The 18,979-nt window shown below is 44.2% G+C and overlaps 1 protein-coding gene across 1 annotated transcript in view; it reads right to left on the bottom strand.

Moving 5' to 3' along the window:
- Window positions 1-18,005, bottom strand: part of LOC308311920 (dedicator of cytokinesis protein 9-like) — a 157,543-nt gene extending 139,538 nt beyond the window's left edge. The window contains exon 1 of the mRNA XM_080758717.1: window positions 17,475-18,005. Coding sequence (XP_080614843.1) covers window positions 17,475-17,597 — 123 coding nt within the window. The 5' untranslated portion in view covers window positions 17,598-18,005. The remainder of the gene's footprint in view (window positions 1-17,474) is intronic.
- Window positions 18,006-18,979: the final 974 nt, after the last annotated feature.

The following is an 18,979-nucleotide window of genomic DNA, read 5'->3' as shown; positions in this document are numbered from 1 at the left end:
ATACAAATCCCTGAAAGTCAGCAGAGCAGAATAACCCACTATACTCAGATGTCCATTCACTTCATGGATTCAACAAAATAGCACATTCCTCCTACGGCCATAAGGTTTTTTTTTTTACTTTGTTATTTTGTAATAATAAATGTGTACCCCTAAAACCCCTCTGTACTGTTTCATTGGGTTCTGAAATGCCTTCTCCCATGTTGGGAAAGTCACTGAGATTCATGCAGGGCTCTGTTCTGCAGGAGCAATCTGGATTTCATCGACGGATCTATTAAACAGGAATGACGTGTCTCTCTCTCTCTCTCATTTCTTTGGAAGAAAAGGACCAACGCCAGTGTTTAAGCTCTGTCTCCTAGCAACAAAGATCTGTCATTTTAGACGCACGACGTGCAGAGGAAGGGGTGGGGGACTGGGGGCGGAGGGGGGACGACGACGTGACGTTTAACTCTTTGGAAGCCATGCCTGAGATATACCGAGATTCATTTAATAATGCACAAAAAGCCGTCAGGAAGTAGACAGGCCAATCGACAAATGACAAAGCTTCTAGGAACGAACACACACACACACACACACACACACACACACACGCACACACACACACACACACACACACAGACACAGACACACAGACGTCACACACACACAGCGAGATCAGTTTAGATGATGCATCATTGCCGCCCCCTACAGCTCAACCCTATTAACTGCAACAACAGAGACATTGGATGACTCACTGGGGGGGGGGGAGAAAAAAAAAAAAAAAAAAGAGAGAAAAAAAGAAACACAAAGCTGCCAGACAGAGCTGGTTTACTTAACCTTTCCAAAATGGAAACATCTCTTAAAGGAATGCTCACTCACGCGCCAAAATACTATACCAGCCAAACTGCAAGCCTGGTGCTGCTGTATTGGGCAACGTTGACGCTCATGGAGATAGCCTAGGGCCACTATAACTAAAAAAAAACATTGCATGGATGCACCTGCAGGGACGTATCCTCCTCAGTGATGTATCCTGAGGTCAACGGGGTTTCGGGTCTCTCAACATCATATACCCCTCACTCATGCAGGCGACCCAGCCGGGAGTGATCAAGTCCCGACTTACGTCCCAGTATAGCTATACCCTCGATCAGTCCCACTAGGGAAAAACCAGGGCCGCACACAATCCGTTGGAACTACTCCAGGACTACTCTGCCAGGGCTGGGAGGTATACACTTCTGGCTCTGTGGGTTGTCTCCTGTCCGGGCCCCTCCTATACGTCTCACCAGGTCTATATACTATTATATACTATACTATTACCACATTGGAGAGGGCCACTATAATATATTACCACATGGAGAGGGCCACCATACTATATTACCAGTAAGACGCGCAAACGCGGGAAGCGAACGCAGCTGAGACCCTGCAGATCATGTCTGTCTGTCTGTCTGTCTGTGTGTCTGTCCCGCTGTTACTGTGGACCTGGCACCTTTTGTGCCCATATATGGAGCTGAGTGATTGATGATGCAACACACTCCATATTTGGACGTATAGCGGGACAGACACACACACAGACAGACACACACACAGACAGACATGATCTGCTAGGTCTCATAGTAAGTGCTCACTGCGTTCGCAACCACATTGCAAATTGCTGTCGTGGCAAAACATTGTCGATCTACATTAAGCTCGAAGCGAGCTCTTTTGTGCATCGATGATGTTGGTATAACTTGGTACCATTTAGGAGAGACAACAGGCAAACGATCAAAATGGCAATTCTTCTACATTCTCTAATTGTGGAGACTTCTTGTATGTTTAACCCATTCTGAACGGGAACCCATTTTGGTGTTAGCATTATGTTATGCTTTAGCTATTGAAAAATAGCAGATCTACAAGCTCATAGCGCGCCACCGAGTGGCGCGCTACGAGCTTGTAGGTCTGCTATTTTTGAAAAATCGAAGAGCGACTGACATTTTTTAGAATCTGATCTCAGGTCAGAATGAAAACTGTCAGGATGTAGAAGACATTTTTAGAATCTGATCTCAGGTCAGAATGGGTTAAGTCATGCAGAGGTTAAACAATAAATGTAACTCTTGGGAGCGTAAGATGGACCCTTATACGAGTCCATTTGGTTTCATTGTACACTATCAAGAGTTATATAGATCTACAAGGGTCCATTTGGTTACCAACTCTCCACCATTTAACCATGGGGACCACCTGGAATCCCCCCCAAGGACCCCTGGTGGTCCCCCAGACCACTGGTTGAGAACCACTGGTCCATAGAGTGTAATAATACATTTTCATACTAACCTAGTTTTTTTGTCTTTGCCCCAAAATGAATCAGCCTCAGAAATCTTTTTTTTTTTTTAAACAATATATTAAGGTCAACCACGAAGTCGGAATGAAATGACATTTAGTCATATTCTGTGCATCTCTTCAGATTTATTATAATACTAGGGGAATGATTAATTAATACTAATTAGGAGAATCATTAATTCATACCAATTAGTGGAATCATTCATGGTGCAACATTACTGCTAGTTTCTAGGCCAACAAGTTCATCAGAGACCTACATTTTTTAGACCAACATAATAATTAATGAACGTCCCAAAAGAATCTGGGTTGCTCTCATATGGAATTGCGTGATATATTGAGATGCTCATTATACGAGTGCCCTGGCTGTAGGTATCATCACGCAGACTGGGAGAGGATTCTTTTTTGATTAAAAAAGCAATTAAAAGCTCCAGCGAGCCCACTGGGGTTTATCTGTGTTGAATATAGCCTCCGTCCTCCTGGCTAACCAATAATCACAAAAGCACTACCAGCCAGTCTGCCACGCCCACACTGCGCCTACCATGGTCTGGCTTCCAGAACTAGGCTCCAAACAAAACCCTAGACCACTGGGTGCTGTGGACCAGGTCCAAACACCACTAGACCACTGGGTGCTGTGGACCAGGTCCAAACACCACTAGACCACTGGGTGCTGTGGACCAGGTCCAAACACCACTAGACCACTGGGTGCTGTGGACCAGGTCCAAACACCACTAGACCACTGGGTGCTGATGTGGACCAGGTCCAAACACCACTAGACCACTGGGTGCTGCTGTGGACCAGGTCCAAACACCACTAGACCACTGGGTGCTGTGGACCAGGTCCAAACACCACTAGACCACTGGGTGCTGTGGACCAGGTCCAAACACCACTAGACCAGGGCTCGAAATTAACTTTTTTACTTGGTAGCACTGGTGCTCCCAAATTCAGAATGAAGGAGCACCAGAAAAAAATTAGGAGCACCCACCAAAATTTTACGAGCACCAATATGTAATCGATTTTTTACATTCATTATTATTACACTTGTAGCCTACAGCAGTGGTTCCCAACATTTTTCATGTCAAGCACCCTCAAATTGACACTCATTAGCCCACGAACCCCCATTTGAAAATATATGCCAGGGACCCCCATATGAGAAGATTTTTTACGGCTCTAGCAGTGATTTTCAGTTATTTACATTTCAAGGACCCCCAGTTTGACCTGAATTAGGCTACCGTTCCCCATTTCTATCTCTGGGACCCATAAAATCTAAGTTAATTTAACTGAGTGTACAAATGTACAGTGAAATTGGTTTACCCATAGTATGTAGTACACTCTCAGAGTTTCAGACCCATAAGGGTCCATTTGGTTCCTAACTATCATTTAACCGAGGACCCCTAGGGATCCCCGGACCCCACTTTGGGAACCACTGGCCTACAAGCCAGTTGGTATGAGATGCTATTTTTGTGGCAATAAACCAGTTGAAAATATAATTAAATTCTAAATACTGTCTCTGCTATAATTTCTGAATTTGTAAATGGCTACAAAACCCTTTGTTTTATGTAGGCCTGCTTTTTGATTGAAGTAAAAAAATATATATATATATATATATATATATATATATATATAGGCCTACTGTATATATTTATGAGAAGTTATTTTCATAACGTCATCATAAATGTGTGTCCATTCAATTGAGCCCTTTTGTTGTCTCTCACAGCTGAGGACCTCAGGTCCAGCTGATGTTGATCACCCAATCAGTCCACGGACTGACGGGAGGTTAGAGGAAGTAGAAGAAGCCAAGGAGATATTTCTTTAAACAATCATAACTCTGGACAGGAATGGACTAGGAACTTACTTTTTTTTTTACATGCTCAGATCTTTATGCTCTACAAGTTTAAATCATCTCGCGGGAGGGAACCGGCCCGCGACACTTTCGGTCGCGATCGTTTTGGTCGCACTACAGTAATTATATGCAGTAGCACTGGTGCGCCCAGTTATATTTTGAGATCGCACAGATTAAAATTCCCAAAATGGTCGCTATTTCGAGCCCTGCACTAGACCACTGGGTGCTGTGGACCAGGTCCAAACACCACTAGACCACTGGGTGCTGTGGACCAGGTCCAAAGACCACTAGACCACTGGGTGCTGTGGACCAGGTCCAAACACCACTAGACCACTGGGTGCTGTGGACCAGGTCCAAACACCACTAGACCACTGGGTGCTGTGGACCAGGTCCAAACACCACTAGACCACTGGGTGCCTTGGACCAGGTCCAAACACCACTAGACCACTGGGTGCTGTGGACCAGGTCCAAACACCACTAGACCACTGGGTGCTGTGGACCAGTTCCAAAGACCACTAGACCACTGGGTGCTGTGGACCAGGTCCAAACCCCACTAGACCACTGGGTGCTGTGGACCAGGTCCAAACACCACTAGACCACTGGGTGCTGTGGACCAGGTCCAAAGACCACTAGACCACTGGGTGCTGTGGACCAGGTCCAAAGACCACTAGACCACTGGGTGCTGTGGACCAGGTCCAAAGACCACTAGACCACTGGGTGCTGTGGACCAGGTCCAAACACCACTAGACCACTGGGTGCTGTGGACCAGGTCCAAACACCACTAGACCACTGGGTGCTGTGGACCAGGTCCAAACACCACTAGACCACTGGGTGCTGTGCACCAGGTCCAAACACCACTAGACCACTGGGTGCTGTGGACCAGGTCCAAACACCACTAGACCACTGGGTGCTGTGGACCAGGTCCAAACACCACTAGACCACTGGGTGCTGTGGACCAGGTCCAAACACCACTAGACCACTGGGTGCTGTGGACCAGGTCCAAACACCACTAGACCACTGGGTGCTGTGGACCAGGTCCAAACACCACTAGACCACTGGGTGCTGTGGACCAGGTCCAAACACCACTAGACCACTGGGTGCTGTGGACCAGGTCCAAACACCACTAGACCACTGGGTGCTGTGGACCAGGTCCAAACACCACTAGACCACTGGGTGCTGTGGACCAGGTCCAAACACCACTAGACCACTGGGTGCTGTGGACCAGGTCCAAACACCACTAGACCACTGGGTGCTGTGGACCAGGTCCAAACACCACTAGACCACTGGGTGCTGTGGACCAGGTCCAAACACCACTAGACCACTGGGTGCTGTGGACCAGGTCCAAACACCACTAGACCACTGGGTGCTGTGGACCAGGTCCAAACACCACTAGACCACTGGGTGCTGTGGACCAGGTCCAAACACCACTAGACCACTGGGTGCTGTGGACCAGGTCCAAACACCACTAGACCACTGGGTGCTGTGGACCAGGTCCAAACACCACTAGACCACTGGGTGCTGTGGACCAGGTCCAAACACCACTAGACCACTGGGTGCTGGGGACCAGGTCCAAACACCACTAGACCACTGGGTGCTGTGGACCAGGTCCAAACACCACTAGACCACTGGGTGCTGTGGACCAGGTCCAAACACCACTAGACCACTGGGTGCTGTGGACCAGGTCCAAACACCACTAGACCACTGGGTGCTGTGGACCAGGTCCAAACACCACTAGACCACTGGGTGCTGTGGACCAGGTCCAAACACCACTAGACCACTGGGTGCTGTGGACCAGGTCCAAACACCACTAGACCACTGGGTGCTGGGGACCAGGTCCAAACACCACTAGACCACTGGGTGCTGTGGACCAGGTCCAAACACCACTAGACCACTGGGTGCTGTGGACCAGGTCCAAACACCACTAGACCACTGGGTGCTGTGGACCAGGTCCAAACACCACTAGACCACTGGGTGCTGTGGACCAGGTCCAAACACCACTAGACCACTGGGTGCTGTGGACCAGGTCCAAACACCACTAGACCACTGGGTGCTGTGGACCAGGTCCAAACACCACTAGACCACTGGGTGCTGTGGACCAGGTCCAAACACCACTAGACCACTGGGTGCTGTGGACCAGGTCCAAACACCACTAGACCACTGGGTGCTGCTGTGGACCCGAATGGAAACAAGACCGCAAGGTCTTTCTTCGGTACCGTCCTTTTGGACCAATGCCGTGCTTGACTGTACCCTGTACTGTTTGCATCTAATTGTCTAATAAAATTATCAATCAAAAATCAATCAATCAATCAGGGTCGCAAATCATAAAAGAGGGCAATAACAAAACAAGTTCAAGTTCATTGTCAATTACTGTGCCACTAAGCACTTTTAACCACTTTTAACCCTATTTTGGACATTCGTTTTTCAATCATTTTCAAACATTTTTACTATATATGACTGAAGCTTTAATAATGCATGGTGAAGTTGCTTACAAACTTTAGCTTACAACCCCTATAACTGCATTCCCGATTAAGCTAAACAAGCTAAGCTAAATATGAACTCCTTGTACTTTTCTAGTGGTAGAGAAGTTAGATCCATATTGCTTCACAGACAATCTAATGCTATATATAAATATTTAAACTTATATAAATACTGTCTTGTGAGCATGTAGTTGCTAATGCTTTAATTCCATGCAGTGTGCAATACTGTATGTTCCCGCATTCCCACATTCCTACTCTTACACGCGCACGCACGCACGCATGCACACGCACACGCGCACATGCGCGCGCGCACACACACACACACACACACACACACACACACACACACACACACACACACACTGCGGGAGTGCAAACTCGCTCATCCAGACAGAGGCACACATGCGCTGCACGCATTCCATAATCATAATGCATAAAAATATTGTCACAATGCTACACATCCAGTTCAATCGGTTCAAAATGTGAAACATGCATTACCATGCATTTTGGTCGATGGTAGAACCTTTACTTCTGATGATTTTTATTCAAAATAGGAGACACAAACCCTCTTAAGCGTCTGTCTGTGCCATTTGAGATTTCTTTTACTATATTCAAAAGAAATAGCAGATCTATGAGCTTGTAGATCTGCAATTTTTTGAGAAAATCGTGAAGATTTGTGAAATCTTTGATCATTATTATATCCAATAAATGCTAACATTTTTAATTCACATCTTTGCTTCTGGGGAGTCCCTGGAACTATAAATATATTGTAGACGGGGCTCCGCGGCCAAATACATATTATTTTTGGGGGCTCAGAATGTGTCGCGTTTGTTGTAGCTCGGCTATATTTTTGATTGAGAGGGCGGAAAAGAACATCTGTAAAGTCAGTGTTGATTTCATCGACTGAAACTAAGACGAAACATGTCCGTCGACTATACCTTCTTTCACTGACAAAAACGAAATAAAAACTAAGCCATGATGACTAAAACTAAGACTAAAATATACTGTCGATTTCGTCAACAAATACAAAACTAGACTAAAATGTTAGGAAGGGACTATAGTGGACAAGAGATCCAGTAGAAGTAAAAGACACAAGGTGACTAAAATGTGACTTAAACTAAATGAAAACTATTCAAGAAACTATATGACTAAAACTACTACAACTAAAATAGAAATGTGAGGCCAAAAACAACACTGTGGTAAACACAATATTATACTTTAGTGGTTAAAAAAGAAAAGTCCCAGATTTCAGCTTCATAAAGATGACCCATTTTCTGAAAGGTCTGTATCGAAAAGTGAACCAAGTTTCAACCCTATAGTATTTTGCGTTAAGTGGGTTTGTGATGTTTTGCGGGGAAGAGAAGACAAGGCAACGCAAAGAAAACACAGAATGGAAGCTGAAACTTTGACTATGACTCTATTGTCTCATGAAGCAAAACAAGAGACCTAAAGAAACCTCACATAATAAGGATGTTGCAATGAGCCGAAATGAAATCTCCCATATTCAACACATCATAGAGGCACTCAGCATAAACCCCTTAAGGCCTTCATTGCGCTGAGGTTGAATATAAACGCGGCCAACTCCCTAATAACAAGAAAAACATGTGACATAATATGCAAACCGCAGAAACATGTCTTTTGCACGCCCGCTGGCTGAATAAGGAGGGGGAAAAAAAGAAAGTTAGAAGAAAATGAAAATGCTGATGAGCAAGTTCTCCAGATTCGACTGTGATTGGCTGGCGATGTGCCCGAATCTGATTACTTGGTTCACACACAATCCTTTATAGTCACTTCAGATGGTGATCTTTATTACGTTCATATTGATCGTTCTCGAGGGCATTTAACCCATTTTGACCCGAGACCAGAAAAGGCTATGTCGTTCTTTGATTTTTCAAAAATAGCAGACCTACAAGCTCGTAAGCGCGCCACTCGGTATTGTACACGTGACAACTAAAGTCTCTGTAATGTTTATGTTGTACTATTACTAAAAAAAAACGATCTAAAAGGGATTTGAGATCGTTAAAGCTGGGCTGTTGCCCTGAGTCCAGTGCATTCTGCCAACTTCCGGACCAGGACATTGTCACTCTTCGCTATGCTCTTCGCCAATAGAAGTCTATGTAGGAGAGCCTCCATTGGACTGAAGCCGCCCCATGAAGTGACCAATAGAAGTCTATGTAGGAGAGCCTCCATTGGACTGAAGCCGCCCCATGAAGTGACCAATAGAAGTCTATGTAGCAGAGCCTCCATTGGACTGAAGCCCCATGCATGAAGTGAGTTGTCGTAACTCTGTCTACTCTATGGCTCTGGGTGAAACCACATAGTACAGTAACGTCCAACAACGGCAGCCTTAACCCATTCAGGACGGGTCGGGAACCCCTGGAACAACATCTTTTCAGATGGGGGTCGGCGGCCAATTACGTATAACTTTTGGTGGTCCTTGACATGGAAATGTTTGCGAACGACTCAGGTCTAAATAGGGATAAAGGCATGCATTGAAACCACACAGTGCAGTCAGTAGAGTCCTGGCCTCGGTGAAACCACACAGTCCTGGCCTCGGGGGAAACCACACAGTCCTGGCCTCGGGGGAAACCACACAGTCCTGGCCTCGGGGGAAACCACACAGTCCTGACCTCGTGGGAAACCACACAGTCCTGGCCTCGGGGGAAACCACACAGTCCTGACCTCGGGGGAAACCACACAGTCCTGGCCTCGGTGAATCCACACAGTCCTGACCTCGGGGGGAAACCACACAGTCCTGACCTCGGGGGAAACCACACAGTCCTGACCTCTGTGAAACCACACAGTCCTGGCCTAAAGTGAGCCCTCTGTCTGTAATCATGATGAATTTAGACAATGTTATAAACGGGCCTTGCTTTGCAGCAATGTGGCCGATAATATATATATATACATATGCACGTTATCTCTCCAGGACCACCAGTTCTTTATAATGTGCACGTCATTATCTCTCCACCAGTTCTTTTCACTTTAATACTATAATCAGGACAAATCCTCGACTAGAATAGACTTGACCTGCATCAGGGGGTTCAGTGGGAAATGGAAATGTGTTAACTAAAGTACTAAGTGCTCACGGAAACTGGAGTGAAATGGTGAGGCGAGGCAGCAAGCGGCGATGGCACTGTAGTATCCACTCTGTTAGGTTTAACGGGAACCCCTTTTGTTTTTTTAAACTATAGCATTGTTATACTTTAGCTATTGAAAAATAGCAGATCTACAAGCTCATAGCGCGCCACCGAGTGGCTGCAATCCAAGTGGCAGATTGAATCTTGCTCTTGTATAACCAAGGAGACATTTTTTTATTTTTTATATGTATTATAATATTATTGTTATTTCTAGCCTATATCAATGCGCCGCGCTGCGACGCGTTGTGAGCTTGTAGATCTGCTATTTTCAGCAAGTGTAGAATCAGCCATTTACGACGGCCATCAAGGCCCGCCAAAATACATTTTAGTCTAAAACTCATCAAAAATAACGGTATAGTCGGTCGCACACACACCAAGACTTCAGTTCAAATAGTTCATTTCATATTTCAACAATTACGGACAAACGTTTCGGCTGTCCAGCCTTCAACAGTGTCGACTAAAACTCAACGCTAAAACATTCCAGGTGACTAAAATGTGACTAATACAACTATTCGAGAGACTATGACTGAAACTAAAAATCACAATTTGCTGGCGAGAACAACACTGGAGCGAGAGGTATAGGCCTTGACAAACCTCTAAGCCAGCAATTCCTACAGTTGGAAGTGCTTATTAAATCTACAGGGGCCGGTTTTCTCTCTCTTTACTGCTCTGCTGCTCCTGAGCGCACTCTCTGTTTACAAGCCGGTAATAGTTGAAATCCCACACAACGCTATCGTTAACTGCAGTGTGTGTGTGTGTGTGTGTGTGTGTGTGTGTGTGTGTGTGTGTGTGTGTGTTGTGCTCTATCCATATCGCTCCCTCTATTAAAAACAATTCCGTTTGTTTACACTTTACTGTACGTTTAGGCTGTAACTGAAAGCCCACCATGCCTGACATAACAAATGGTGTCTCTGCGGTGTGTGTGTGTGTGTGTGTGTGTAGCAGATCTACAAGCTCGTTGCGCGCCACCGAGTGGCGCGCAACGAGCTTGTAGGTCTGCTATTTTTTGTTATCGTGAAAGAAAACTGGAGGATTTAGAAGACATTTTTTAAATGTTGAGGTCAGGTCTAAATGGGAGACAGGGAAAACATGCATAGGGCATGCATGTTAAATGACGGGATTTCCCACATTTAAATAATCGATCCTTTCAGTAGCAAGAACGGTCATCTAAATATAGTCAACAAGGCCTGCAGTACTAGGCTATGCACTGGACAAAATAATGTGCATGACATTGTTTAAATAAACTATATGAATACGAGGAAGGGACAGAGGGAGAAATCCCCTTTTAACGAGCACCCGACAGGAGTTTTCATGTTGCACGGTATAAGACTACGGTCATTAGTATTATTGCCGTCACCTGCGTGGGTCAGGCGTGTGACATTAAGCCGTGTAAATGTTCAACAGCCCACTGAACACTGCAGCCAGAATACCCCCCCCCCCCCCCCCACAGAATACGTATGCTGGGGTTCGAGTGGTTAATCTGATTTTGCAGCGTACACATTTCCACCTCGCTCCCTTCATTGTATAGTTGACAACCCATCACACAGATAACTACGCTGGCTACTGTGAGTGCGTGCGTGTGTGTGTGCGTGCGTGCGTGCACTATACCGTGACCTTTCGATGATGAGATGATAGCCCATATGCATGCGTTCATAATCGATGGGACTCACGGGATCCCAGTGTGAAACCAGTGTGAAACCACTATAACGGCACAGTGAAAGTGTTCACTCAACTCTCGCAGTGTACATTATTACATGGACCACAGTCACAACGGGGTCCATTTGTACACTGTGAGAGTTGAATTAACATAACACCACCCAGGGGGGGGGGGGGGGTTTATCATCGTGCAGGTTTTAGAAATACCACCTCCCCACCACCCCCTCATTAACTATTAAACAACGACACAGAGAGAGAGAGAGATACGACAGCCATTGCATGCCATTATGTTGATCTGACCTCATCAAACCCTGTACACTCAAGACACTGCCCCCCCCCCCCCCCCCCCCACACTGCCACTCTTATATCTCCATATATGGAGCTGACCTGTTCTGACATTCCATATTATGTTGATCTGACCTCATCAAAGCCTGTGCACTCAAGAAACGCTCCATATATGGCCAGTACAGAATTCATTCCATATGTTGATCTGACGTGACGCCCCCCCGTGCCAAAGCGCCAGCGCTCGCCCAGCAGTCTGCCGTCACCCAGGCGGATGTCTGGTCATAGTAATACTGATTTTGATATCTGTTTCACCGTACATCAATCATTCCTTAAATCACATGGTAGCACAGAAGTTAGTTTTATGAAAGTCCAACCTTGCATTACAATTACAAAACGGTCACAAAGTACATTACATTGCAATGTAAGGCAATGACTATTTCCACATCTGTAGAATGACAGCACTGTGCTTCATCTAGATAGTTATACTTCCTGATATCTCAGTGGTGCCTTTTATGTGCAATTAAACCATTGCAATCGTACGTTAGTTATGCAGTTTGTTGGTTTTCTTCTTCACCAGCTGGAATACACTTACTGTATACTTACTTACAGAACGAGTTTGATGTGAAGAAAACATGCACGGACTAGAATATGACTGTATCACGATGTCAAGTCAAGCTAATCTTCCCTGGCTGGATGAAGCTTGTTTGAAGATTAGCTGTTTACAGAAAAGAGATATAAGCCCTAGATCCCCTTATCCCTAAACTTATTTGCCTTACGGTCCCCCATTTAATGGCATTTCTATCTCTGGACCGCCCAATTTATATTGTAAAATCACTGTTAATTTAACTCTGAGAGAGTGTACAAATGGAACCAAATTGACCCTAAACTATCTGGGGACCCCCTGGAACTCCCTCAAGGACCCCAGGGGGGGTCCTCTGACCGGGGCGTGGATAGAACCCTGGAGAACCCCGGTAAGCGAAAGAGGTTAAGACAAAGCAGAAGGAGCCTGCTGGTTAGTCAGTCAGGCGGGACCAATCAGAAGGCTGCTCCTCGGTTGGTACACATAAGATAAGACCATATTGTTGACCTCCTCACATCAGAACAATTGGGTTCAGGTTGAAACACTGCTTATATTTCCTTTAGGCCCCGAGACCAGTATATAATTGTTTCCAATGAGGGTAAAGCTATAATAGCCTCAATCAGCCACTGAGTCTTGAACAAGTTCAATGAATGTAAATAATAGGCCTGTCAAAAAAAATCGATTCGAGTTAGAATCGCGATTCTAATGCTGTCCGATTCAGAATCGATTCTCATTTTCAAAAAATCGATTTTTCAAAAAAAGAAAAAAAAATGTTTTTTTTTTTGTTTGTTTTTTTAATTTTCTTTTCTTTCACAAATGTACCTGTGCATGCAATGCATTATGGCCTGGGTTTCTGCATAGTGCATGTACTACCAGCTAAGCTAAGCCTGCCAATTGTATTTATTTTACACCTGTTTTAATACTAATGTATTGTTCTGGTATTGAGTGAGAAGAGATTTTGTAACTTTTGTACTGGTTCAAATTTGTGCAAGCTAAATACATGAGACATGTTCTTACTCTTGGATTTAACCTTTGTGTGTTTAAATCATTCAGTTGATAAAACCTTTACAATTATACAAGCTTTTTACTAAATGTACTCTGCTTTCATGCCAGAAGACTGGAGTAGATCATGCTAAAATTCTATTTAATTGTTTTTAATAAAATAAAATAAACTGCTTTAGAATCGAAAAAAATATTTTTTGAATCGAGAATCGGAAAAATCGAATCGTCACCCCAAGAATCGGAATCGAATCGAATCGTGGGACACCTAAAGATTCGCAGCCCTAGTAAATAAGGCCTGTTATTTACAATTTAGGCATTTAGCAGACGCTCTTAATCCAGAGAGATTTAGTTACATTAAGCAAGAACAAAAAGCACGACAATGCATCATATACATAAAAAGTAGTTCTCATGAATCATACGTAAGCTAAGAACGTAACAGTGGAATATCTATATAATGAAACTATACATATATACTTATATACATTATACTATAAAGTGCTATGACTACATAAAATGCAATTCTAGTGCTGTCTACGTAACATGCTATAAGTCTGTATAAAGTGCTATCTAAAGGGGCTAGGGCAAGTGCTACGGGCCATGATGGAGTCTGAAGAGGTGGGTTTTCAGACTACGGCGGAAGATTGGGAGTATTTGAAAGGCTGGACAAAACTGAGAAAACATGGGTGAGGGAAGAGGATGACAAATGTTGGCCCCCCCTTCCTCAACAGCTATACAATAAAATAGAAAAATGCAGACGCTAAATAGTCTCTGGAAAGTACTTATGTTGAGAAACATCAGCTAAACGAACGACGCTGCATGGATGATTTTGGGCCCATTTCACTGCAGTGTGAGTAACCACATCAGTGTGAACACACGTGGGGCGGCTGGGAGGTGTGTCTAGAGTAGACTCAGTCACCTTTCCTCAGATATGTGTTAAAAACAAGGAGCAAGATGTGCTTTCACTGAAGGTATAAAACAAGCCTTCGTTCGACTCTAGGGGATTCTCAAACGGAGGCCTTTTCTGTGCGACGAGAAGCTCAAAAAAGTTCATTTTCGGCCTATTCGGTTTTGGCCCCGAATAGGCCGAATATATATCACCGAATAGTGTATGCAATTAATGCAATTCAAAAGAGCTGAATAAATGTTTTATGGACCCATAATAATAGTTTTTTATTATTATTAGTATTATTTAAGTTAAGTTTTGCCAACACCATTTATTCTGCCATGAATCGGGTATAGCTTTAAGGTACGGTACATGACAGCAATGGTAGGAAAAAAGATACTGGTCAGAGGGTGTACTGGTCAGAGGGTGTACTGGTCAGAGGGTGTACTGGTCAGAGGGGTGTACTGGTCAGAGGAACACGACTGTAAACAGACCAGGTGGTCTCGAGTATCATCACTCGTCAGCCTCTGCACTTCCACAGACACGCGAAATGGCTTTGATTATTGCATTACGTGAAGTAACCCATTTTGACCTGGGAACGATTCTGCAAAATGTCTTCTAAATCCTGACTGTTTTCTTGAAAAGGCTATGTTTTCAAGTCGTTCTCAAACACTTCACTTTTCACGATTCTTAAAAAATAGCAGACTTACAAGCTCTTAGCGCGCCACTCGGTGGCGCGCTATGAGCTTGTAGATCTGCTATTTTTCAATAGCTAAAGTATTAAACATAATGCAACACCAAAAAGGGTTCCCACTCAAAATGGGTTAACCAACCAGAGGGGCACTGGGACCGGAAAGGATGCTAGATAATTGATGGAAAAGGAGCATTAACCTGAGTGACATGGACATATATTGATCATCATTATGCAAACACAGACACAGAAAAGATGTTCAACTATAGGCCCGCTGACACCTGGCGGGGCCCCTACTAGTGATGTTAGCTAAACCTACACGTTCAAAACGAGAGGTGAACCGACCAATTTTTCATGTCAACATAGCAAGTAAAGTAGCCTATTTTAGTTTGGAGCATGAGCATTCATTTCAGATGGGTGCATGGGCATTTTCAGTGTTATTTATAATGATCAATTAAACGATCGTGCTCTGGCTTGGATCACTTGCTATTTATTACAATTCGGCCCACCAGGACTGCAAAATAGCCTACTATATAGGTTGTAATTGTGAAAGCGAAATAGACCCCAGTGTCTGTAAATAGGTTTTCAATGTAATGGGTCCTGGGGCCCTGGGGTGGTCTTTTAGATGGGTCCCAGGGACATTGTATGAATCCTATACTTCAACGACTGTAGAGTACAGTACTGAGTACAGAATTGCATCCCAGGACCCCCCCAGGGTGACATAATTGTGTCCTTTCTCAATGTTGTGAGTCTAATGCCTCTTTTAGACGGCGACCATCTCCAGAGAAAACGTCCCAAGTCCTGTTGCGTTCTCATTTTTTTATTGGCCAAATAGACCAGTCACCAAGAAGAACCCCTTCACGCAAACCCTATCAGAGTTTTGCTTCCAGAACACATGCGTGTTTGTGGCCGTCGCTCGCTGCCTGCTTTCTGCTAAGGCATCGAGGTGACAGACAGGCTGTCAGGCAGCCCAGAGCATGCATGCACGCGCCACGGGATGGTTATATATTTTACAATACATTAGACTATACATAAACGAAGGCTTGTTCAGGAACTCCATTATGTCATCAGAATATGGCTCTGCATCAATGTAATAAACATAATGCGCTGTGAGCCAACGTGAGCCACCATGATGTCATAAGTTTTGCGGATTCACCGTTTTGCCTCTTTACACAGAGAAGGGATAAAACGGCGTTCTCAAATATTTCCACTCTGGGAGGTGGTTTCACTTTGTTGCGTTTTTTCACCTCCTGAAAACACCGTTCTCGTCTAAAGGGCCCACAGGAAACGATACTTTATTTTGCCGTTTTCTATGAACACCATTCTTGTGTATAAAGACCACCTAAGGATGCAGGCTATTTGAATCACTGATGACTCTAACTGATTAGTGATTATCAACAGATATAGTTCCATGTACTGTGACTATAGGCCTTATACTGTACTGTATAGTAACATCACGTCAGAGAATGGAACAGTGAATGTTTCACTGTCTGTCTCATTATACTTATACAGCAGTCATCTCGTCACTCAGCTGCTTCGGATCCTATCGTGTTGCAAGGTGCATTCTATCGCACCACGGGTGGTCAGATGACACATGAATTAAAGAAGAGGTGTGTGTGTGTGTGTGTGTGTGTGTGTGTGTGTGTGTGTGTGTGTGTGTGTGTGTGTGTGTGTGTGTGTGTGTGTGTGTGTGTGTGTGTGTGTGTGTGCCTGCCTAGGAGATGGAGATAGGCTATACATTTCAGTTACCTGGCAACCCTCTTTGTGAAAGTTGCAACAGGCCATTTGCAGAATATTGTCTACCCACACATGACTGTAGGATAAACGGGCTAACAAGCTAATAACTGTATAGGCTTATGTATCCTATATACAATTAAAACAGTGGTTCCCAATTTTTTCATGTCAAGGACCCCCAAAATGACACTAAATCAGCCTGTGGACCTCCATTTGGAAAGATGTATGCCAGGGACCCCCATGAGAGAAGATTCTTACAGCTCTAGCAGTGATTCTCAACCTGTTCAATTTCAAGGACCCCCATAGTTTGACATGCATTATAGTCTACGGATGGACCCCCATGTAATGGCATTTCTATCTTTGGGACCCCCAATTTATATTGTAAAATCAATGTTAGTTTAACTCTATGAGAGTGTATGGGTCCATTTGGTTAGATTTGTACACTCTCAGAGTTACAGACCCATTAAGGGTCCTTTTGGTTCCAAACTATCATTTATAGCTGGGGACCCCTGGAACCCCACTTTGGGAACCACTGTACTAAAAAGCTATGGTTTGCCTCCTTCCACACCCACCTCCCCCCTCTCTCTCTCTCTCCAATTGATGAATTGAACAAGGTGGACCCTCTTGTAAACAAGTGTAATGCTTAATTGGGTCGACCACTCACAGTTAACACTAGTCTTTGTATTTATAGTTGGGGCTTGGAAATGTACTGTAATTCTGCACAACTGTTAACACATATTTCAATCAATCAATCAAAGCTGTGACTGTGTGAAAAGACGGCAGTTTGTTGGCATAATAATAATAATAAAACAAACACACTCGTGCAGACAGTGAGTTGTGTGGGCTCATGGCTGGCTCCATATCACGCTACACAGTCAGCAGTATAATGACATGACTTACCATCAACACCGACGTCCTGACGACCTCCGACACGCTCTGCCGTAACTCCGCGGCGGTGCCGGGCTTGTTGAGACCCCGGGTGAACTTCCTCGCCTCCGGAGGGGGAGCAGCCGCAGCCATCATGATGTCGAGGAGGAAGCCCACCGTGCATCAGACTGAAATATAATGCGTTGAAGAGAGAGAGAGAGACAGAGAGAGAGAGAGAGAGAGAGATTGAGAGTGTGAGACTCGGATCTGCTCAGCAAAGACAGATGGTGGTGAATGAATGTGATGCGTTGGTTCAGTTAGTTGTTGTCCTTCCTCTGTTGGATTCGCGGTGGCGCTGTTTTGTTTATGAACACTGCCATGATGATGATGATGATGATGATGGTGACTGACTGATGATGATCAGTATTCTGGCGCCCCGATGTTATATTTCCATACCTTATAATTCCCAGTCAGTCAGTTAGAATCCGAGAGAGAGAGAGAACAGACCACAACATAATTATTTATTATATGGCTGTTAAATTCAGACGTCTCTCTCTCTCTCTCTCTCCCAAAAAATCCTACAGCTGCGGCGCTAGTGTCCCGTCAACGGATCCGTGCGTCCGTGAGCGCCTCGGGAACGCCCCCTCCCCCCCCCCCCACACACACACACAGCTGGGTTTGCTCACTGAGAATGATGGCTGTGCTGATGCAGCATTTTAGTTTAGTTTTAAGTATGCTAATAATTAATCAACGTTCTAAGAAAAATACTGTTAATTATAAACATGCAGGGAGTACATGGAATACTGTAGAATAAATAGTTGCATACTTTTATGTTTGAAGGCTTGTGATTTTTATATATTTATTTATAAAGAAGAAAACTACACAATGACACGCTGCTTGTCGACGTCATCGTCATACACGTGATGATGTGAACTTTGAAAAATATATTTTAGGCGCTATTAAACGCGAGTCTATACTGCCCCCGCGTGGATCAGGTCAGCAATACACCATGTTGATGTACACTAGCTGTTCCATCTGTGGAATGAATTAATATCTAATCACGTTACAAAAGGCAGGCAGATATTAATATATGTGTTTAGGGTGTCAAAAAACGAGTCTGGCGTTAAATGTCTGGTCTTTGTGTCTTCTTTGTGTATAGAAACTATATTACAAAGTAAGATGAAAGTTGGAAGCATGCAATGTATATACTCTACTGTAGGCCTATATGATTTCCCCCAAGGCATGCATTGTTATTATTATTATTATTTGCATACATATTACTAGTATCGAAGTAGCCTCGATACCCAGGCTTTCATTTCGTGTATCGATTCGAAGCAATTCCATAAGGTTTTCTATAAGAAGGCAAATGGATAAAATGCATGCATGATCATACTTCTTGTCAAACGAATAATGTTAATAATGTTGTTTAACGAATAATTATTGTCAAACTGTGGCTCAAGCCTCGATAGTATAACCATAACCAATAGTTAGACACAAACAATACACATACATTGGATAGACCTTTTTACTATACTATG

The sequence above is a fragment of the Protomyctophum bolini genome (genome assembly GCF_963924005.1).
Source record: "Protomyctophum bolini genome assembly, chromosome: 24".
Lineage (NCBI taxonomy): Eukaryota > Metazoa > Chordata > Actinopteri > Myctophiformes > Myctophidae > Protomyctophum > Protomyctophum bolini.
This window is presented reverse-complemented; position numbering and strand designations above follow the sequence as displayed.